At 43.5% G+C, this 23,037-nt stretch overlaps 1 protein-coding gene across 1 annotated transcript; it reads left to right on the forward strand.

Annotated features, from left to right (window-relative positions):
- The first annotated feature begins 4,355 nt into the window (after positions 1-4,355).
- LOC139017159 (cyclin-Y-like protein 1) lies at positions 4,356-22,675 on the forward strand. The gene is made up of 8 exons (XM_070425272.1): positions 4,356-4,376; positions 5,280-5,377; positions 8,333-8,368; positions 10,931-10,982; positions 13,667-13,786; positions 18,099-18,265; positions 21,255-21,420; positions 22,565-22,675. The coding sequence occupies exons 1-8, from the start codon at positions 4,356-4,358 to the stop codon at positions 22,673-22,675; spliced, it is 771 nt and encodes a 256-aa protein (XP_070281373.1).
- Positions 22,676-23,037: the final 362 nt, after the last annotated feature.

A 23,037-nucleotide genomic window follows, 5' to 3' on the forward strand; every position in this document is an offset into this window, starting at 1 on the left:
CAGGGTGCTCAGAGCCTGGACCCTTCCTGGCAGCCCCGAGTCCCTGGGGTTAAGAATTCTGATGGCCCTGCCCAGAGAGTAGAGGTGCCCGAGGGGCAGGGACAGGGACCACAGGCCTCCAGGGAGCACCGCAGAGTTGGCAATGAGAGGAGAGGGCCTGTGAAGGGTGAGAAGGTGAAGCCAGTGGACATCAGCCCAGAATCCAGCTCTTCCCCTCCAGAGGCAGCAGGACCTAAACCCCAAACCCCAGCCAAAATTGGAAGAGCCTGGGGGAGCTTCAGGAAACTCTACGAAAAGCTGCACATTGAGAATGAGAGATTTCGTGAGGCCCTGACCCAGACCATGCTGCGGCTGGAGCAGCTCAAGGTGGAGCTGGAGTGCACCATGCAGAGGCAAGAGCACTTTGCAGAGAGGCGGGCGAGTGCAGGCGAGATTTGAGTGCAGGGCCCTGGAGTGCAAGGCCGCTGAGCTGGAAGAGGAGCTGAAGGGCCTGTCCAATCTCCGAGCTGACAACCAGCGCCTCAAGGATGAAAATGTGGCCCTGATCTGCATCATCAGCAAATTGTCCAAGTGACCCCGGAGGACTTGCTCCTGCACCTGCATTTATACAGCTGCTTTTGCCACATGCACCCCTTCCCTGTGTGAACATGAGTGATAGGGCTGTCGAGGAGTCTCTGAGAAGCCATAACCTTCCTTGAGATCTCCAGGTTAGGAGGGGAGGACAGAGCCCCCAGGAGCCAAGGGGGCCATCTGAGGCCAGGTAGGGGGACCAAGGCTGCAGGCAGGACCAGAAAGGAACTGGGGACCAGGAAGTGCCAAGACCAGTAGCCAGGACCAGAGTGGTCACCCAGAGGTCCCCTCTCACGTGTGCTGCCACCAGTCACCCCTCCTGGCCCTGAGCAGGGATCCTAGAATGTGCCAAGCATCCCGCCGGCCTGGGCCAGGTGAGCATGTATATAGGGTCTGTGTGCAATAGGGAGGGATGTCTTCTATTTTTTGCTGCCCCCTCCCCATCGCTCTCCTGGGCAGGGGAAGAAGGTCTTTTTCAGACATAGCATAGGCACCACAAATTAAAATTGTGGGGTTGCCAAAAAAAAAAAAGAGCAGGCCGGCTGGCCAAATACCCCCTCTCTTCCAACCCCCGCAACCCCCCCCGCCAGCCACATTCTTGACCAACCTGCCCCACCACAATAGGCCCACAGCCCCTCCCCGTGGCTATCTGCCCCTGATTGCACCCCCCCACCTCAAGAGGGGGCAGGGCTGGCCAGCCAATCTCCTGCAGCCTCTCCCCTTGCCCAGCCCCACCCCAGATTGCCCCCCTACCCCCACCGCAATCAGGGGCAGGGCTGGCTGCCCAACCACCCATGGCTCTTCCCCCAGGCCACTGGCCCTGATTGCCACCCCCCAACCCATTTGGGGGGGTGGTTGCCCAACCCACCAACCACAGCCCCTCCCCATGGCCAGCCCCACCCCCAATCGGCCCCCCAACCCCAATCAGGCTGGTGAGGGAGGGGCAGTTGGGAGCAATCAGGCTGGTGGCAGGGGGTAGTTGGGGGCAAACAGGCTGGCAGGGGAGGCAGTTGGGGGTGATCAGGCCAGCAGTTGGGGGTGATCAGGCTGGCAAACAGAGTGGTTAGGGGCAATTAGGCAGGCACGCAGGCAGGTAAGTGGTTAAGAGCCAGTGGTCCTGAGTTGTGAGACGGATGTCCGGCTGCTGGTAAAGGATCGGGCCTAAACAGGCAGTCTGACATCCCCTAAGGAGTCCCAGATTGGAGAGGGTGCAGGCCAGGCTGAGGGGCCCCCTCCCCCCAGTGCACGAATTTCGTGCACCGGGCCTCTAGTAAAAGTATAATATACTAATTTGACCCCACATCCTCCCAGACAACCAACTTCCAGATGAAGCCAGGGCTGCGAGGGAAGCCTAGGACCCAGGTGCCAGAGGGAAGCTGGTGCTGGCAGCCAGGGAAAGGAAGGCCTACTCCTGCATGAATTTTCTGTATCTGGCCTCTAGTATAATATAAAGATATTTCTGATTCTTGGATACTGGCAGTTTTTAAATGCTCTGTATTTTAAAAGATATCAACCGGATAATCTCCCTTCCTATCTTTTGTGTATATGCGGGGCACACTGGTGGGAAAGTATGACAGCATGATGAAAGCTATTTTATAGGAATATGAGGAAAGAAGGCTTATCTGAATTAGTTTATAATAACACAAGAAAACTGATACAGTAGGCAGTGAGGCAGACACGAACAGAGTAGGAACGATAGGCCAAGTATGTCACCAAAGTAGAAAGCTGTTGGTGCCTAGCAATGGGCAAAACTGGGAAACCAAGTATTGTAGGGTGGGACCTCACCCAAGGGTGACCTTTCCTCCCTTAGCTTATCACGGGTCATGCAGTTTACAACCCCTGAACTTTCATATCTCTGGTCCCCTCACCTTTCCTCCCCCAGCATATGGACAACCTTGAAGAGAAACAAAGGGCCCAGAGAATAGCCTCATACAACTTCCATGCATGCCCTTGCATCCTGACTCCCGTAGCATTAAGCCCTGAGGACAAAAGAGGTTCTGGTCTGATTCTAAAAATCTTAGTAACAAAGCCTCCAGTCTGCTGAGCTTAGAGACAGAGTTTTGGTCAAAGTAGAAGTAATATCTAGGCCTCAGTTGGTTTCAGCTTCAGGCCCAGCTTAGGTCCCCTAAGACCGTCCCTAAAATTTCTGCCTTTAGGTAAAAGCCCTTAAGATGAAGGACCCAGCACCTGTGCTCTCTCTCCCTTGAGCATGCCTGTAGTTTTCCCCGCCCTCTTCTCAGGTTCTCTCACTCTGGAGCATGCCCATGCCTTCCCCCTCTTGTTCCCCCGGGCGTGTATATTCTTCCTTCCTTTCTTCTAAGTTCCAGGGGCCCTTCTTCTGCCTCTGTAACTTGTGTGTTGAGCCCACGCAGCAACACTGGCTCACTTCTACCTCTGTGACTTTCTAAATATACTTTCTCTTATAATTTAAGTTCTTGGTTCTAAATTCTTAATCAGCCAAACTCAACAACAAAAGTCAAACATCTGGTGCCATTTTGCCACTAACAAAATGAAGCTTATTAAAATGTTGGTATTCTGTCATATTAAAGAATACTACTATTACTTTCAACTACTTACAGTGACTAGAATTGGGTTTTGGTTTTACTCTAAGAGGATTTTTGTAACATCGTTTGGGCTCTTTCCGTATTTGATTATTGCTGTATTGTTGGGCTCTTAAATCAATGGGTACTTCTAAAAGACATGAATATTTCTAGTGTTTTAAAGATAATTTATTCTCTAGCATATCTCAAAAAATCATTGTCATATGTCTGACACCACTGCAGGTAAATTCTAATTTGTATCAGTAGGAGGATTTGCCTTCCAGTTGCAATTGATTTTAGACAATTGGTCAAACACTTGTGGCACGCCTAATTTGCCCCAGATTCTGTGCTGAGAAGGTTGGAGGTATAAGAGGAGTGAAAGTCCTGTCTTCCCTAGAGAAGCTCACTTTTTATGAGAGGGATGCCCTGGAAGCAGTTGATACCATGTAACAAGTAGTAACTCAGGTGTGTGAGTGCAGAGAAAGGGACAGTTGTTTCGTGTGGCTGCTGGCAGAGGTGTCCTGGAGGTAGATGGGAAGTGGGGTTAACCTTACTGAGAAACAGTGGAAGAAAAGGCCTTGTAGTCAGAGAGAGCATCTGAGTGAGGCAGGGTTCTGATAAGTATCATGTAGCTTAGGGAATCTATATATATAAAAGCCTAACCAACCGAACAACCAGTAGCTATGATGCATACTGACCACCAGGGGACAGACACTCAATGCAGGAGCTGCCCCCTGGTGGTCAATGTGCTTCCACAGCCAACGTCCCACAAACCCTCCCCCCACCAGCCAGCCAGCCTGATGGCCCCGATGGCCTGGCCAATCTCCCGCAGTCTCTCCCTTGGGCCAGGCAAACTCCCATAGCCCCTCCCCCCAGGTGACTGGCCAACCCTTTGGAGCACCTCCCGCTGACCAACCAACTTCCCATGGCCGTAACCCAAGGCCGGTTGACCAACATCCCACGTTTCCTCCCTCCAGCTGGCCCCAATGGCCCCGATCAGGCTGGCTGGCCAACCTTTCATGTCCCGTCCCGCCTGCCAACCTCCCACAGCCCCAATCAGCCCTGATTGAGGTACCCTACTCGTACATGAACTCATGCATTGGATCTAGTTTATATATATATATATATATACATATATATATATATATATATATATATATATATATATATATAAGCTTAAGAGACCGTTACAACCAGTCAACCCGTCGCTATGATGCCCACTGACCACCAGGGGGCAGACACTCAATGCAGGAGCTGCCCCTGGTGGTAAGTGTGCACCCAAAGCCAACCTCCTGTGGCCGGCCAACCTCCCATAGTCCCTCCCCCTGGCTGGTCGGCCCTGATCAGCCCGGATCAGGACTGGGCAAGACAGCCCCAATCAGCCCTGATTGGCGGGCAGGCCAAGGGACCCCCTACCTGTGCATAAATTTGTGCACCAGGCCTCTAGTAGAATTTGTAATATCATGTTAAGTACCGTATTATCTGAGGTTCTCTTTTGAGTAATGTAATAATAGTCTTATTTCAACATGAGGAGAGAGTTAAATTCTCAGAGTTGTTTGATCTATTTTTGGATGTGAGAGAATCTTAAAACAATACTTTTTAATTCTCAAGGTAAGGAAACTGAGGCCCAGAGAGAACTCTGGTCCCTAACTTGTGAGCCGCAGGCCAGCCCCAGCACACACACACCTCTGCCTCAGATACATGTATTTTGTCACACTGTCTCCTGAACTAACATTTATCATTGGCTTTTATGTACTTCAGTAAAAGCTCTTGCTTCAATATTATAGAAGGCAGTATGTCTTAATGTAGAAAATAAATAGTAGAAATAGAAATCTTGGCAGGATTCATTTCTCAAGGAAAAAACACTAAAATCTTATTTTAAATGTTTTACATTGTTATAAAGGGAATTAATCATAGGTGTTTGCCAAGTTGGATTATAGGTAGTATGTCAAGGGCAGCATTTGATGACCCCCTCGTCAATTCTCATCATTGGAAGAGAGAGCATGCAGTGTGTTTACCGTAGAGCTGCACATGGTATTGCACTGAAGCAGTTCATAGGGTATGAGAACAATTGTAATGCTTAATTGTCTGACATTTTAACCAAGGAAAAACACACTTTTATAGGTTTAACTTACTGTGATATTTTCCTCTCTTCCCCTTCCCCTTCAGGTGTCCCCTGGTCACCTTAGGGAAAAGTACAGCTCGTGTGCTACAGTATTTGTAGACAGCACTATTTCTCAGTCTGATTTGAAAATCACCTTGCAGTGGTGAGTACAAATAGGGGACAGAACCCTTATCCTGCCCATATGTACTTTCATTTGATTGTCCTTTTCAGTGCTCAGGTTAAAACACTGGTGTCAATTATATATTGATTTCCACTTCCATTTTAATCTTAGAGTGAATGGAAGAAGGGAAACCCACTTAACAATTGAAAAATCCCCCCAAAAGTGTTTATCTTTACTTGAGGCATTACTGTTCCTGAGACATTGTTGAACCAATGAAAGGAGAGGTGCATTTTACTGAATGTTTCTGGAATAGAGTATTTCTTCATGAGATACAGGCCTAAAACCATGTGTACTACCCTGGAAGCTGCTCTTGGAAGAAGGGACAGCTTGTCCCCTACTGGCACCAGAGTGTATCTGCAATTACAGTTCATTGGATTGTGTCAGGTTTCCCCCATCCTACTTTCTTTTTTCCTGCACCATTTCTATATTGAAATGCACTCTCCTTCCAGGAAAAATGCATCAAAGCAGTCTAAAGGAACAACTTTTCAAAATAATTTCTTTGAGGGTTAAATTTGTTCAACTGAGGTTTTAATTTCATAGATGAATTAAATTTAGTTATATATATATATATATATATATATATATATATATATATGTATACATATATATTTACACATCTTCAAGAAACTACATTATATCGATCCATATGTAACAAAATCAAAGCAAAATCATGAGAGAGGTGAAGTTTGGGAAACATAGTCACAGTCAGGTTTACGCTTAAGCAAACATAACTGTCATGATGATGAAAACTATTCATGAAATTCTGTGAGTTCATAGTCCACAATTGGAGATGCACTTTAAAAACACCCTAATATGAAACTTTCAAGCTTACTTAAGAGCAAAATAAAACCAAACTAGGATGTAGAGCTTCCTGAATCCCATTGGCGCTGTCCAAGGATCATTATTGGTGTCTCTCCAGGATGAGAGGGTTGACTTTCCAGAACACAGTTTGAGAAATTCTACCTGAAAATATTAAAATCCTCATTCCTGATTTTATTTTTCAGTCCTAAGACATAATTTATTTATAAACTCAATTTTGTTTATATTGTATCAGCTTTTTGGCTAATTAAATTCCAGTAAATTCTACTTTAATTATAACAGCCAGTTCACAATCATAATAATGTAAGTTTCTTCTCTCATAACAACAGTTGAAATCAAATTGAGTTTCAGCAAAACTGGAGCCTGTCTCTCTCTAAAGTCCTGAGCTTTGGCACCCAACTCACAATCACTGAGTCTTTTTCTTCAGTCTGGCCACTAAATCCGGGAGTAAAAACCAGTCCTTTCTGGCTGCATTTCATAGCTTCTTTTGAATTAGATGATTCTGGTGTTACAATATATAATTCAAGAGTTGTTTTGAAGATTAGCCTTACTTAGACAAGTGGGTGTTACGCCTTTTCCCTCCAAATTCGTCTAATTTTTGGAAGTACAGTAAATTTTCATTTGCTCTTATCAAGTTTTGAAAATGATCATTCAGTACATTTACTATTGGTAAATTAAAGGTTTAGTGAGAATATTAATAGAGCTCATTAGCTTTTAGGAATGGTTTTGCAAAAAAAGTTTATTCTGGGATAATAGTGCATTGTTCTCAATGGGATGGGTGAGCCTTATTAGAATCACTTACGCAATTTTTGTCTAAATGTGTCTCTAAACACATGCATTCCATTTCTCCTTCCCTAACACACTCTGTCACTCTCACAAGCCTTCTGATAAGCTGAGGAGGGATGGAAGGCATTTTTATGTGGAGAAAAGCATCGGGGATGATTTTGATTTTAACTCTACTTCATGTGTTCTCAAACTTTGCTGCACTTTGTCATCACCCGAGAAGCTTCCAAAGTTAACCAATGCCCGTTAAATCAGAGCATCTCAAAGTGGAAGAAGGCAGTTTGTAAAACTCCTCTGATGATCCCAATGCACAGCCAAGCTTGGGAAACACACTGCCTGGGTAGAGGGTAGAAGAAGGAGAACTGCTTCTCACTCTTGGTGGGACCTTGAGCAAGTCAGTTTTAAGCCTTGGTTACTTTCTCTGTAAAATGAGTTGTTGAGTTAAATATCATCACAAGTTCATTGGTTCCTTTCAGCTTATATGCTTCAAATTCTATGATTTTAAAATCATTTTGAAGATGAAACTGTTTGAAGCACTATAGAAGTGCCCATCTTTGATGCTAACAATGTTACAGGCCTTTGTACAACTGCTAATATTCTATAACGTAGTTATAAAATTCAGATTTGCTTTTCCTCAATTATTTGGAGCTTCATTTCTGACATTTGGGGCAAAGAGCAAAAGCATATAACTTGATCTACAGCACTCCTTTGTTTCATGTTACACAGCATCTGGGAATAACATAGGGATATAGGAACTTACGCAGTATGTGAGGACTTACATCTGCTCATTAAAATTTTATTTAAACTAATTTGGAAATAAATGTTTTTAATACTACACGGTGTATAATTTTACTTCATTGCATTCTTATATTTGCCATTAAATTTTCTTAACAATTATGTAAAAGTGACCTTAAATGATTCTCTTCGGTATAGAGCATTTTATTTAACTTTAGGGGAAGAAGGAAAATAGGTGGGCAGGTGGAAAAACTACTGTAGCTTAAATTTAAGCATGTGTGCAAGTAGATCTCACTTGTACAGGATGAAAGGTTCTCTGAGAAGAAAGGCAAAAGATAGGGCAAGAGTGTAATAACTTATATGTTATAATAATCACCCCAAACATGTCTTCTCACAGCATATTCCTTAGCATTTTGGTTTTCCTAATTTTAGTAACTGACAAAGAACTACCACAAGGCAGAAAGTGCTTGGGCAATACTTTCTGAATGAGGATCTCATGGCCACTGGGCAGCTGGGATGGTCTTCCCCCACCACAACCCTTTTCAAACCTGTCTTCAGACCTGACATAAAGTCAATTGTTACTTTTTCTTTTCTCCACAGCCTGGCATTAGCAATATATTACCACATAAAGAAGAGGTGAGTTTTAAAACCAGTCTTGTTATTCTAGCTAATAAACTTACAAGATATAAAGTTAGTGTTAGATTTTAACTATGGATATTATTGGAGTAAGCTATAGTGCTCTTATTACATTGTTGAAGCGAACCATTTGTTTTCATCTTAGGACTCCTAATGCTTAAGTTATTGAGGATCCTGAAGAAAATTTGTTTATGTGGGTTATATTGATATTTACTGTATTAGAAATTAAAATTGAGAATTTAAAAATGAATTCCTTGTATGTTGAAGCATGGTTTATATAGCACTGTTGAAATTTTGAGCAGGATACTGCTTTGTTGTGGCGGATTGCCTTGTGCGTTACAGGGTGTTTACAGCTTCCCTGGCCTCTCCTCACTAGATGCCAGTAGCATAATCTTCCCAGGCCCCGTTTTGACAACAAAAGCTGTATCCACCATGGCCGAATGTTTCCTGGGGGGCAGAAACACCCCTGATAGCAAGTCATAGTGGTAACAAAATTCTTTATAAAAGAGAATCATTTTCCACAATAAATTGGTCGAATGGAAATTGTGTCACTTATTTACATTTTGCAAATCTCTTTATGTCTGGTTCAACAGAAGACAGCTGATTCTCACTTACACCCTGTCTTCAATCCTTAGTGATTACTCAGTCATTTCAATAATTTGTTTTGAATAAACAATATGCAGACCCAGCCTCATGTATCTTTATGGCTAGAAAAGTTTGTATTTTCAAAGCCTTCAGGTAATTTTGGATATTCTTTGATACTATACCAGAAGTCCACAGAAGCTGTCTTCTGAAATTAGTTACAATGGAATTTTAAATCCTATCTTTGAACTTGTACTAAGGTCTCTGTGAAATTAGTACCCATGCATACATCTTCTATGCTAAATGAATCTCTTAAATTGTAAGTAATTTTCTAATAACATTGTGCATTGGTCATTTGGAAAGTATCAGCTCACATTTCTTTTTACAGTATCAAAACTCACTTTTGTTAGGTAGCATCAAATAACCACCAGTCTTCCCAGAAAAAACTTTAGGTATTGAAAAACTGTTAGGTCACAAAAAGGATACAAGTTTTCCCCAATCTTGATTTTGAGCTTGATAGCTGGAACTGTGCATATGGCAAGAAATGTATAAGTTATTTTCCTGGAAATGACAGACTCACTTTTCAGTCTTGAGTGCACGACACTTGTATTATCAAATAAAAATATTATTCTCTGAGAACAGTAGGGCATTCATCTCACAACTAATTCCAAGTGCTTTTCCTTAACAACCACATTTCAGTATGCAGAAATGCTTAATGCATACTTCCCCTTGCAGCATTTCTCAACCTGTGGGTCACGACCCCTTTGGCGGTCGAATGATCCTTTCACAGGGGTCACTTAAGACCATCCTGCATATCAGATATTTACAGTACAACTCATAACAGTAACAACATTACAGTTATGAAGTAGCAACGAAAATAATTTTATGGTTGGGTCACAACATGAGGAACTGTATTTAAAGGGCCAGAAGGTTGAGAACCACTGTAGAGTATAAAAAGAAGATTCAACTTCTAATTACATTATTCATTGTCACTGCTTTACCAAAGATGTGCTTAAGTAAAGCATATTTCTTGTCAACAAGTGGCAGTGAAGAATAGAATGACTACTAGCACAGATTGGGACCCCTGCCTTGATTCTTGCTCAGAAACCAGTTTTACTGACTTTGGCTTTTATCCAGTCATTGCAAATGTCAGTATAAGTGCAGGCAGTGCCTTAATATTTCTATAGAAACAGTTTTGGCCTCATGGGTCTCCTGGAAATGGTCTAGTGGATCCACTGAAGCCTGCAAAACACACTTGGAGAACCACTGTGTAAATGAGCAGAGTGTAGTAGGGTGGAATATTAAACCTATAAACCCCCAGAAGACTGGTTTCCCTCACTCAGTTGGTTGGAGCATTGTCTTGTACACCAAAAGCTGGCAGGTTTGATTCCAAGTTAGGGCAGCACATACCTAGGTTGTAGGTTCAATACTGTAAGGCCACATAGCTAGTTTTCCAGTTCCATGTATAGGAGGCAGCCAATCCATTTTTTCCCCCTCAAATCAATAGAGTGGTCACTTTTAAAATACAAAGGCAAATTTTAACCTCAGATTATTCTAAAGAATCAAGAAGAATATAATATAGGAAACTAGTGAGAGAAAAAACAGTGGAAAAAAAAACCAGGAATCTCATTCTCACATGAAGAATTGCCCACTACTACTGCGTTGTAAAATGTTCCTGTGTCTGCCAATGAGAGGTTAGAGGACTGGCCATCGATTTGGTTGCCTAGTGTTGCCTATTGGGGAGGGTCAATGCTTATAAAGGCAGCTCTGGCAGGTCATTGTCGAAAAAATTTCACAGAATTTGTTGTGCTGAATAAAAAGAGGTCAGAAAATTCCTACGGTATCTAAGAGAAGAATTTGTAGAAGGACTTTCTTTGTTGAAGGTTAAGCTCCCTCCACCCCCCTCTACTCCCAGCAGATGTGTTGCTAACACGACAATTCCTGGATTAGTTTTTTTTCAATCACGTTCTTGTTTTCTAGAGATGCAAATAGATCCAAGGACATTTTTGATGAGAGACTCCATCCTGTCACAGTAAGTGCCAGTTGTATTGAGGTTGTCCTTTTCTCTCAGACAGTTGTGCTTATTCCATGCTGATTTGCTTCAAAATTAATCACTAGTAAAAAATTACTTTCTCCAGCTTGGAGTTCACATTACCTTCCTTTAAGTTTTCTTCCCCACCACATGTTGTATCTAATTATTTTACAAAAGAAATCTCTATATATAAAAGCATAAGCGACTGTCTAACTGGTAGCTATGGCGCGCACTGACCAACAGGGGGCTGACACTCAATGCAGATGCTACTGAGTTGCTGTGACTTGGCAGCTGTGGTTCTCAGGTGATGAACCTGGAACCAGAGAGGAGGGACCCGATTCTGGGGTGTGTAACCCGAGAACTGCCCTCTTGCAATCCCAGACCCTTTGGGGGATGTCGGAGAGCGGTTTCAGCCTGATCCCTGCAAGCCAGACCACGGGAGCCCACCTGTGCACAAATCTGTGCATCAGACCTCTAGTGTTATATAAGAAACTAGAGGTCTGGTGCACAACATTTGTGTACTGGGGTGAGGGGTGCCTCAGCCTGACCTGCACCCTTTCACAGTCCGGGAGCCCTTGAGGGATGTTGGAGAGCTGGTTTTGGCCTGATCCCCGTATGCCAGGCCACGGGACCCCACCTGTGCTCAAATCCATTCACCAGGCCTCTAGTTTATAATAATAAAAGTGTACTATGCAAACCGACCAAACAACCAAACAGCAGAACGACCTTCCAGATGAACTTTGGATGACCATGCTATGACACACACTGGTGCCAGGCCTGCCAAGGTGGGTGCAATGTGATTGGTCAGGGGGCCCGGCCATCGCCCCACGATCGCCCTACAGAGGGAGGCCAAGGCCCCAAAGAGGGAGACACATGCCTCTGGCTGGTGGGGCGATCGATCGGGGTGAGGTGGCACTCCGTGATCGCCCCAATGAGGGAGGCCCAGGCCATCCTCTGGGCGGTGACCATTTGTGGAGCCCCAGCTGGGTGGGCAGAGCCCCACGACTAATTGTCCTAAAGAGGAAGACCCAGGCTACCCCTACAGACAGCACTGTCGTGTGTGGGCAGGGCCACCCTCTGCAGGGTGATTGATCTGGGGGCCCCCGCAATCAATCAACCCACAGAGGGAGGCCCAGCCCACTGGCTAGCAATGTGGTGGTGGGTGTGCAGGGCCAGCCAGTGATCACCCTGCAGAGGGAAAACCCAGGCCAGCCAATGATCACACCCCACGCCTGTTGCCCGCAGAGGGAGATGCCAAGTGATGGGGTAGGGGTTGGCAGTGCCACACCAATGGCAAGAAGTGGCAGCAACGGGGGCATGGCCAGCTGCCAGTAGCCAGGAGAAGGAAAGCCCCAATAGGGCCTCATCACAAGCCAAGCCTAGGGACCCTACACGAGGGGTCCCAGATTGTGAGAGGGCACAGGCTGAGGGCCACCCACCCATGCACGGATTTTGTGCACTGAGCCTCTCATGTTATATAAGAAACTAGAGGCCCGGTGCACGACATTCATGTACTGGCGGTGGGGGATCCCTCAGCCCAGTCTGTGCCACTTTTCAGTCTAGGAGCCCTTAGGGGATGTCTGACTGATGGCTTACATCCTTAGCACTGCCGCGGAGGCGAGAGAGGCTCCTGCCACAGCCACTGTGCTCACCAGCCATCAGCCTGGCTTCTGGCTGAGCAGCACTCTGCTTGTGGGAGCACACTAACCACCAGGGGTCAGCTCCTGTGTTGAGGCTCTGCCCCTTGGTGGTCAGTGCGCATCACAGCGACCAATTGTTCCGCCATTCAGTCAATTTACTTATTACCCTTTTATTATATAGGATAGGTCAGTAAGAACTGAGTTTCAGCTTTGTATAATTAGTGAGCTACAGTGGACAACATGCCTGAAAAACAAAAATGTATATTTTTAAAAGAAAATTTTCAATAGCATCAAGCAATATTAATATTTGTACATAAACCTAATAGATATGTCAGGATCTCTAGAAGACAATTAAACAGCTATTTAAATATTGAATTAATTAGAAAGACAAAAATTTTCAAATGTCTTCAGATATGCTCTATAACAATATGTGGCTGGTGAGCACTGTATGCACAGCACAGCCTTAGAGCCTGATGGTTACATTCTCAAAGTTGATTGCAGAGAAGTATGACATGATAACCAACAAGTCTTTGGGGCCTAAAAATAGGTCACATTTAGACAGAATATTGTAGGGGAAGTTCGAAAGGAATATATACATATTCTGAGGTTGTGCCTGTATTTATCTTTATTGAGTGTCAATATTTAGTCGCTGTTTTTTAAGGTCCCATTATTTATATTAAAAAGGCTAAAATAGCCGAAACCGGTTTGGCTCAGTGGATGGAGCGTCGGCCTGCGGACTGAGGGGTCCCAGGTTCGATTCCGGTCAAGGGCATGTGCCTGGGTTGCGGGCACATTCCCAGTGGGGGATGTGCAGGAGGCGGCTGATCGATGTTTCTCTCTCATCGATGTTTCTGGCTCTCTGTCTCTCTCCCTTCCTCTCTGTGGAAAGTCAATAAAATATATTAAAAAAAAGAAAAAAAATAAATAAAAGGCTAAAATACATGTCACCCAATCAAAATTATTTTAAGCGGCACATGGGCACAAGTGGAACATGGTTGTTACAAAAGTACTCAATATTTTTCTTCAATGGGTACTTTCTTTCAGGAAGAAAAGGTTCCTGAGGAATTCTTTCATCATAATCCTGATCCCGAATCAATTTACAGATTTATTCGACCTTTCTTCATTGCCTTTAAGGCAACAGGAGGATATGCCATAACAACATTGGTAAGATAGTTCTTCCTTCAGAACTTTATTAAGGGAAACCTATCAAAGGATGTAAAGTTCACACACTTGAGCTTAATAATCACTATGATTTAAAATGTCCTTGCTTTTTTCACCACAAAGCGATTGTTATCAAAGGCAGCAGGAGGGAGAGGTTTCCAATTTCTCCCTCCAGACCTCAGGAGACATAGGCACATGCAGTGCACACAGGCATACATACAAGGTGTGCTGATGGGGCAGGATGGGGGCAATAACAGAACCTTCTGGGCCCCAGGCAGTGTCAGGTTCAGTGTAGGTCTAAGCTGAGTCGCAGGCTGCATTCCCCAGGCAGTTGTAATGTGTGTCCTTACAGAGAACTAGAGCCCAATGTTCTCTGTTCCTTGGATGATGGGTGTTCATCCGTCCTTGCTGTCCTCTTGTGCCTGCCTGTGATGTTTCCAGGATGCTAGTGCCAGTAGGACGTGAAAGGGCTTTGCTGGTTGTCTGCTCAGCTACAGCTCTGTAAGGGGCTCTGTGTCATTCATCCAGGCTTCCTGTGGAAAGAGTGTGTCATTTGGAATGAGTGGTCCATTCTACTGAGAAGGAATGGGGATTGTATCACTCCTCCCTCGGACAATCCTAAAGGGGAAAGTCTCCTGCTTGGTCTGAGGGAAGAGTACTTAGTGCAGTGCCTCCTCCGTCAGTGTTCAGTCAGAATTTTGGAGAGGCAGCCTGTGCTTCCGAATAGAGACCCCTCAGTGGGCACTGGATTAGACACAGGCCTTTCCACAGAGCTGCCAGCCCTCTGGAGTGCTGAGCACAGCTGATCAAAGGCGGGAGTGGTGCTCCCACTTGAAGAGCTAGGGAACTCAGCAAGGAGAGCATCTGGGGTAGAAGAGGATGAGTGCTTTTCAAACACATTAAGATGATGCACCTGTGAGACAGAGGGGCATCTCTAGAGATCATCCTACTATATAAAAACCCTGAGTTCGTCATAATCAGAGGTTCAGCCAACCGAAAGTCAGTCCTGCAGTCAGCACTTGGTTGCCGTGGTGACCCAGCACTGACTGCTGCGGCTGCAGGCACTATGACCCAGCACTGACTGCTGAGGGGACTGCAAACCAGGCCCAGAGAGAGGCCTGAAGAGAGAAGCAGGGTCTGATCCATAGCCTGTGTGGCAGCTGTTGATCAACACTTGCCTCTCTCTTTGTCTCCAAGCCGGGCCAGCAGCAGCACCTCTATTTCTCTCCAGGCCTCCACCGAGGCTGATCATCAGTGCCGCACTTCTGAGCAGGCTCTGTTGATAGACCCAGAGACGCTGACTGGCATAGAAACTGACCAGTCAGAACCAAATCTGGGTGAAATGTGAGCAGGCAATGGCTGCCTAGGAAGCAGAGCTTTTGATGCTGATTGGCATAGAAAGAGACTAGTCAGAACCAAATTGGCCAGCAGAGGAGGGCAGTTAGGGGTGATCAGGCAGTCAGGCAGAGGCAGTTACGGGCAATTAGGCAGGCAGGCAGGCAGGCAGGCAGGCAGGCAGGAAGGCAGGCAGAGGCAGTTAGGGGCAATCAGGCAGGTAGGCAAGTGAGCAGTTAGGAGCCAGCAGTTCCAGATTGTGAGGGAGATGTCTGACTGCCAGTTTAGGCCCATGGGATTGGGCCTAATCTGGCAGTTGGACATCCCCCAAGGGGTTCCCGATTGGAGAGGGTGTAGGCTAGGCTGAGGGAACACCCCCCTCCATGCACGCTTTTGATGCACCAGGCCACGCGTTTGAATATGTGGAATTCGAGCATGAATCTGAGCTACTGGTAGGGAATTAGTATTAGCTATTCCAATACCGAGAAAATGTGTGAATAAAAAGTGCATGGAAGCAGGAAGAGTAACAGGAGCAGGTATTTAGTGGATATTTATGGAATGAGCAACTTCTTGTCAGCATTGAGCACTTTGACCTCACTCTCTTTCTGGAACCTCGCTTATCTTCCTTCTATTTTATTGTTTCTCCCTGTTTTCGATAGCATCCTAAGCTATGCCTGATGATTTCTCCTTCAGACCTGAGTCCTTACAGATCTAAGTGCAGAGGATAGAGGAGAGCCATGGTTGAATAAAGTGTTTGCTTTTATGGAGCTTCTGTCCTAGTGAGGAAGAGATAAATATTTCTTTAACTGAATGTTGTTAAAAGGTGACTGTCTCAGGTAGTAGTAAATATCACGAAGGTACAGCAGGGTGACGTGATATCATGCTGAGAGGGGCTTGCTACTTGAGAGAGGTGATCAGGAAGAGCCTCTGTAAGAGATGACATCTGACCCTGGCCTGACTGAACTGAGGAAGATGAGGAGCTCTGGCGTTATGTGCAGAGGGAATCAGTGCCAGCCTCTGAGATGGGAACTTATACTTGGTATTTGAGTAAGAGTGAGGTATGGCCAGTGTGGTCAGAGTGTGGAATGAGGGAGAGAATGTAGGTCATGTGGACCAGAAGGGCAAGTGCTACCTGATTGGGCCTTGCAGCTTGCAGGCCATGGGAGAAAGTGACATTTTTATTTGTTTGGTGGAAACACTTTGGCAGAGTTGAGCAGGGTGGGGAAGTGCTCTTGATTACAAAAGCTATCCAGGCTGCTTTGGGGAGAATGATGGTAGCTGGGAGTCTGAGTGGAGGCCGAGAAGTCAGGGGCAATAACAGTGACATGGGTGAGAAGTGACAAATAGACTAGGAAGCAGCCTCACTATCAGTGACAGGCAGCGATAACAAGAGTTGCCAACAGTTTGCAACAGGTCAACTCAATTGGATGTCTTTGGCCAAGCACTTAGGCAAATGGCAGTGCCCCACATGACATTAGGGAATGCGTGGGGAGTGGGGAGCTAGGGTGAAGAGCTCTGGTTTGTATGTGCACATGCACCGATGACCTTAGCATAGTAGTTTTGGTCGAGTGACAGTGCCAGGGGCAGACTACAGTGGGTGAAGGAGAGAGTGGGAGATGAGAAGCAACTTCAGGGCATTCACTGTGAGCAAACAGAGAGGAGGCAGTCTAGGGATTGTGGGGAGTGGGATGGGTATCACATAAATACATTCATATTGGGGAGAATCTCTGGCACAGGAAAGTGTTCAAGAAGAGGTAATTCTGGGAGGTGTTCTTCAGAAGTGGGATGGGATTGACTTCACTGCTAGAAGAGTTTCAGTGAAAAGAGAAATCTCAATTCCACTGACACAGGAGGGCAAGTGGTATAAATGAATGAGAAATGGCACATTCTAAATCTGTAGAAGTGATGAAGGAAAGTTGAGTGATTTCCAATGTTGTGTATGTCTCTAATTATTCCCAGGAAGTTGACAGTTAAACCTTGTAAGGAGGTTCATTCATAGGATATCTGGGAGCATTTACCTTTGGAAGATTGGTGCAAACTTTCACTAATAGCACATAATGTTCAATAACCTTTTGCTTTCTATAATACAGTTGGGTTTTAACACCTTTGGCTAATGTGGGCTGTCAATCTGATAACCTCAGACAGTAAACATATTCTCCTTCAAAGAACCCTTTGACGAAACAGCAAATCACAGCTTGCCTCTATAATCTTTGCTTAGCTGTTAACTTCACCCAGTTCTTTGTAGAATAGACATGTAATACATGTGAAGAAATCATGAGATCTCACCAGCTATCTGGCAGGTTTAGAGGAGAACCAGGGAGATAGAGACTGGCAGCTCTGCTACCAACTGAAACCAACAGAACTGACCAAGCCTCAGGTTGTGTAAGACAGAGATGGATTTCACAGAATCGTGATGGAGATGTGAGGCTTAGGGGATATGAAATGTCTATCCTTGGTGTGCGTGTGTGTTTCTTACAAAGGCACTAAGTCCAGGAATACCTGACAGTTGTAGAGACCTGCCTCAGACAAACCTGTTTGCACTGCCTGTCCTGCTGCACCACACAGCAGCCACTGGGGGGACTCTCTTTAAAAAAATGTTTAATCCTCACCAGAGGATATTTTATCCATTGATTATCAGAGAAAGTAGAATAGAAAGTGGAGGAGAGGAGAAAGAGAGAGAGAATCATCAGTATGAGAGAGAGACATCTATTGATTGCCTCCCGCATGAGTCCTGACAGGGGCCAAGAGTGGAACCAGCGACTCTTTGGTGAGCAGGCTGGAAATTCACATGGGAAAGTAGGCAGTAGAAGTGTCTGATTTGCAACTGTTTCTTGGCCTCTGGCTTTGGCTGGCCAAGCAGTCTCTCTAGAAGCTATGAATAAAAGGCATGTCAAAAACTGATGAAATCTGTAATTCCTGAAAGTTCTTATCACAGCACTTAAACTGAACTAGAATCAAAAACCAGTGTTCTACTTTGCAGGTTTACATAGAAAGACTTTTATCTTATGCTGAAATCGACATTTGCCCATCTAACTGGAAACGCATTGTTTTGGGAGCGATTATTCTGACCTACAAGTATCTGCACGATGAGGCTATGTGGAATTTTCACTTCTTCCCATTGCTAAGGGGCATTACAATCAAGAACTTGTGAGTTGGCAAGATTCTGATGAAGTTTCAAACCATTTTCAAATACCTTATTTGCCCCCATAAAGTTTACAAAATAAGAAATATTTTGAAAGGTTCCATTGTGCAGAGGACTGAACTAGGCATAAAATTACATACATTTTTCTATCCATATTTGCTTTGACATTTCATACTCCTCATTAATTAGTATGTCTTCATGTGTTATTATTGTAATAATCTGTGTGATAATTTGGTATATTTCTCTGGTAGCAAAGTTTGTAGAAGCTCAGATTCAAAAACAACAGTAATGTAAATACCTTCATGCCTTTCTTAACGCTTTCTACCAGTTCAGGTCTTTTATTCCCCCGTTTTCAAAATTTCATTTATTTTCAATAAGACTTTACATTCAATATCTATATATAAAGAGAAAACTAAGCGACCGGCTGCCCAGCCAGTAGTTATGATGTGCACTCGTGACCTGGGCAGATGCTTAACGCAGGAGTGAAACCATAGGAATGGGAACATGGAACAGACTGATGAATCTCAGAGAGAATGGGGGAGTGGGAAGTGCGGGAAGAGATTAACCAAAGATCTTATATACATACTAGAGGCCCAGTGCACAGATTCGTGCACCAGTGGGATCCCTTGGCCTGGCCTGCAGGGATCAGGCCGAAACTGGCTCTCTGACATCCCCCGAGGGGTCCCGGGTTGTGTAAGAACACAAATCTGTGCACCGGGCTTCTCGTTATTTCATATTAGTCTCAGGTGTACAGCATAATGGTTAGAAAATCATGTGCTTTGCGAAGTGTTTTCCACAGTATTTTTAGTACTGACCTGACACCATGCATAGTTATTGCAGTATTATTGACTCTCTTTCCCATGGTGTAATTTATATCCCCATAACTGCATTGTAATTGCCAGTCTGTACTTCTCAATTTCTTCACCTTCTTCACCCAGCGCCCCCAAACCTCTTCTCCTCTGGCAACCATCAAAATGTTCCCTTTACCTCTGAGTCTGCTTCTGTTTTGTTTGTTCATTTATATTGCTTTTTAGTGAAATCATATGTTATTTGTATTTCTCTGACTGACTTATTTCACTAACATTATACCCTCTAGGTCAAACTATTCTCTCACAAATGGCAGGAATTCATTCTTTTTTATGGATGAGTCATAATATTCCACTGCTTTTTTATCCACTCATCAGTTAATGGGCACTTGAGTTGCTTCTACAGCTTAAGGATTATGAATAATACTGCAGTGAATATAGGGTGCATATATCCTCTCAATTAGTGCCCTGGTTTTCTTCAGATATATACCAGGGGTAGAATCACTGAGTCATAGGCAGTTCAATTTTTAATTTTTGAGGAACTTCCATACTATTTCCCACAGTGTCTGCACCAATATACCTTGCCACCACATCCTTGTCAGCACTTGCTGTTTGTTGATGATAGCCATTCTGACAGGTGTGAGGATATCTCATTGTGGTTTTAATTTGCATATCACTGATGATAAGTGATGTTAAGCATCTTTTCCTGTCTATCAGCCATCTCTATGCTCTCTTTGGATAAGTGTCTTTTCAGGTCCTCTGTCCATTTTTTAATTAGATTGTTCGTATTTTTGGTATTGAGCTGTATCTGTTTTTTATAAGGTGTTGCGTTATATATGTTTTTTATAAATTTTGAATATTAAACCCCCTATTAGATATATCAATGTCACATATGTTTTTCCATCAGTGGGTTGTCTTTTTATTTTGTTGCTGTTTTCTTTTGCTATACTAAAACTATTAGTTTGATATAGTCCCAATCCTTTATTTTTTCTTTTATTTTGCTTGCTCAGGGTAATCTATCAGCAAAGCACTAAGAGAAATATTCCAGATTTTAGTGCCTATGTTTTCTTCTAGGAGTTTTATGGTTTTGACACTTACATTTAGGTTAACAATCCATTTTGAGTCTATTCTTGTATATGGTGTAAGAAGTGGTCTAGCTTCAATGTTTGAATGTATCTGTTCAATTTACCCAACATCATTTATTGAATAGACTGTCTTCATACCGTTGAATGAAGTCTCCTCTTTTGTCAAATAGTAATTAAACATATAGGTGTGGGGTTATTTCTGGGCTTTCAATTTTGTTTCATTGATCTATGTTTGTTTTCATGCTAGTACCATGCTGTTTTGATGACTCTAACCCTGTAGTGGAGTTTGATATCAGGTAGTGTGATACCTCCAGCCTCTTTTGTTTTTCTCTCAACTGCTGTGATGAATTGTCCAGGGTCTTTTGTGGGTATGTATAAAACTCTGGATTAGTTGTTCTACTTCTGTAAAAGATGGCATTGGCATCTTGATAGGAATTTGGTTGAAAGAGATTATTTGAGGTGGTATGGACATTTTAAAGGTGTTAATGCTTCCTGTCCATGAGCATTGTACATGCTTCCATTGATTTGTCTCTTCCTCAGTTTGTTTTTTGGTGTCTGATAATTTTCCAAGAGTTTTCCCCTCAAAGATAAGAGTGGTGGTTCTGAATGGATCCATTTGTTGCTGTGGTGATGTGCCCAGTACTTTTGTTGGCACATCTCTATTTTACTAATCCCCTTCCTGCTATCAGCCTGGTAAAATGTCTGCAAGTTCTTCAGAGCTAAGAAACAGCATACATCATTCCTTACATCTGAGCACTAGAGTGGAGCCCTGAGAGTGAGCAAGAAGAATAAACCTACAGCTGCACTAATGGAACTCTGATAATTGAGCCCCTAGTCAACAGCTGTTGTGCACAAGAGACATAACCTCCTTCCCTTTGTCCCAAACTCAAAGTCCTTCCCCTTGTCCCAAACTCAAAGGGGACCACAAATTGTTGAGCCTTGTTTGCCTGTTTGAACATTAGTGTATTAGCCCAGCTGGGTAGCCTTTATTTAATTCAAAACTAAACTCAGAGCCAACCTAGTAGCTTAGAATGACAATATTGAAGAGAACCATGTTGACTAAAATTGCCCTGTGGTGGTTTTGTGTTTTCCTTCTTCCCCAGAAATGAGTTGGAAAGGCAATACATATGTCTACTGCGGTTTCGTCTGTATGTTTCTACCAGTGTCTATGCCCAATACTATTTTGACCTTCGGTCCTTAGCAAGTGAACATGGATTGTTGCCTATTGCATTGACTCCTCTTCGAAAAGAAAGAGCACTGAACCTAGAGGTAAGGCTGTGGAATCACAAAGTGGGGTTTTCTGTCAGACTCAAAAACAAGTATCTGTGCATAAATCATATTACGTAGAGGCTAGGAAAATGAAAAGCTGTTTTAAACTAACACATTGAATAAGACTTATTAACTCTCTCACGTCATATTAGCAGTATTTTTATGGTGTATATAAGAATCCTACATTATAAAAATTACCTTTTCTGTGACCACGATTCAGAAAAATTTAAATCCATTTTAAACTTTGATGGGTTTTTTTGAAACTGTATTCTATTTTATAACCATACATGAATAATTTACTACAATTGTATCATTAATCATTTCTACAACCATATTCTACTTATCACTCTTAACTCAGTTTGCAAATTCATGTCTTTTCTGTATAGATCACAGTTCAGTACCTTCAGTTTGTTAGACAGAAGTAACCTGAGAGAGTGATACTTAGATTGTAGAATATGTACTTCAAGCACTGGGTGTAGAAAGTATATGGGTTTTTAATGGCATTTGTAAAGTATGTGCGACAAAGTAATATTTATGGCTTATGAATTCTGGGGAGTATACAACAAAATTACAACAAAAATGGACAGTTTTTGTGGTACTTAATAGTCCTTTAGAGTGCGTCTGCCTTAATGTGCAAGTGAAATAGTACCTTGATGGTGCATCAGTCACTAGCCCTTTCGAGCTTTCAGTAAAATACAGCACATGCCTGCCTCATTAAAATTTGCTTAGAGTAAATGCTAGCTAATGAAGATTGGATAGAATGTAAACAGCTGAGTAAACAATGACTTTTCCCAACTGTATATTTATTATATTTAAGGAACCAAGTGTACAGACAACAGATGATACTGTTGTAAGACAGACTGTCACACCTTTGACATCTTGAAAAAACCCAAACTTTAAAAAATACTGAGTTCCCCTTTGCTCTGTCAATCTAATCAGAGTCCCTAAACTACTTAACTTCGTGGATGAACATAAAATAGGATCCCAAGGACCATGCAGTGTATATGCCAGCTCTCCGAAGAGGCAATGACTATAATCCATATAAAGAAGTGGGACTGTGTGGCTATCAGTGATGCTTTCTCTGTGAAGGCTGCAGCTCCTTTATTTTGAATGTACCTGTGTTCTATCTCATGTCTCCCCCTAGGCCATTTCCAGATATTGTGAAAACAAAAACCTGTGCAGGGTGGCCATAAAAAAATCTGGCAGCTGTGCTAACCTTAGTGATGTGCAGCGTGCCCATGCCATCTTATCTTAAGGAGGAATGAGGGCTGTGACATGGTGAGCACCTCATCTGCAAGGACTGGAGAAGAATCACTGCTTCTGCTCCAATCCCAGATAAGTTCTTTCCTTTTAAGGGAGACGGGGGTGGCGGGGAGGGGTGGGTTGAAATAATGAGTATCTCACCTACCAAAACAAGGTCTGTTGAAGTATAATATTCCCTATTCTGGCAAGTTTAGTATTTCCTCTTAAAAATAAGTGAAAGGTTTTAACCTGATGAGGATCTTTTTTAGCCTATGCTTCATTATGATCCTTAGTATTTTTCATTTCCCTTTGATTATTTTTATTACTAGATGATATTACATTTGTTTAATTTTGTTTTCATTTTTGGATACAAAG

Source organism: Myotis yumanensis, unplaced genomic scaffold, assembly GCF_028538775.1.
Source record: "Myotis yumanensis isolate MYYU_CA2020_CCGP unplaced genomic scaffold, mMyoYum1.0.hap1 SCAF_1, whole genome shotgun sequence".
Classification (NCBI taxonomy): Eukaryota; Metazoa; Chordata; class Mammalia; order Chiroptera; family Vespertilionidae; genus Myotis; species Myotis yumanensis.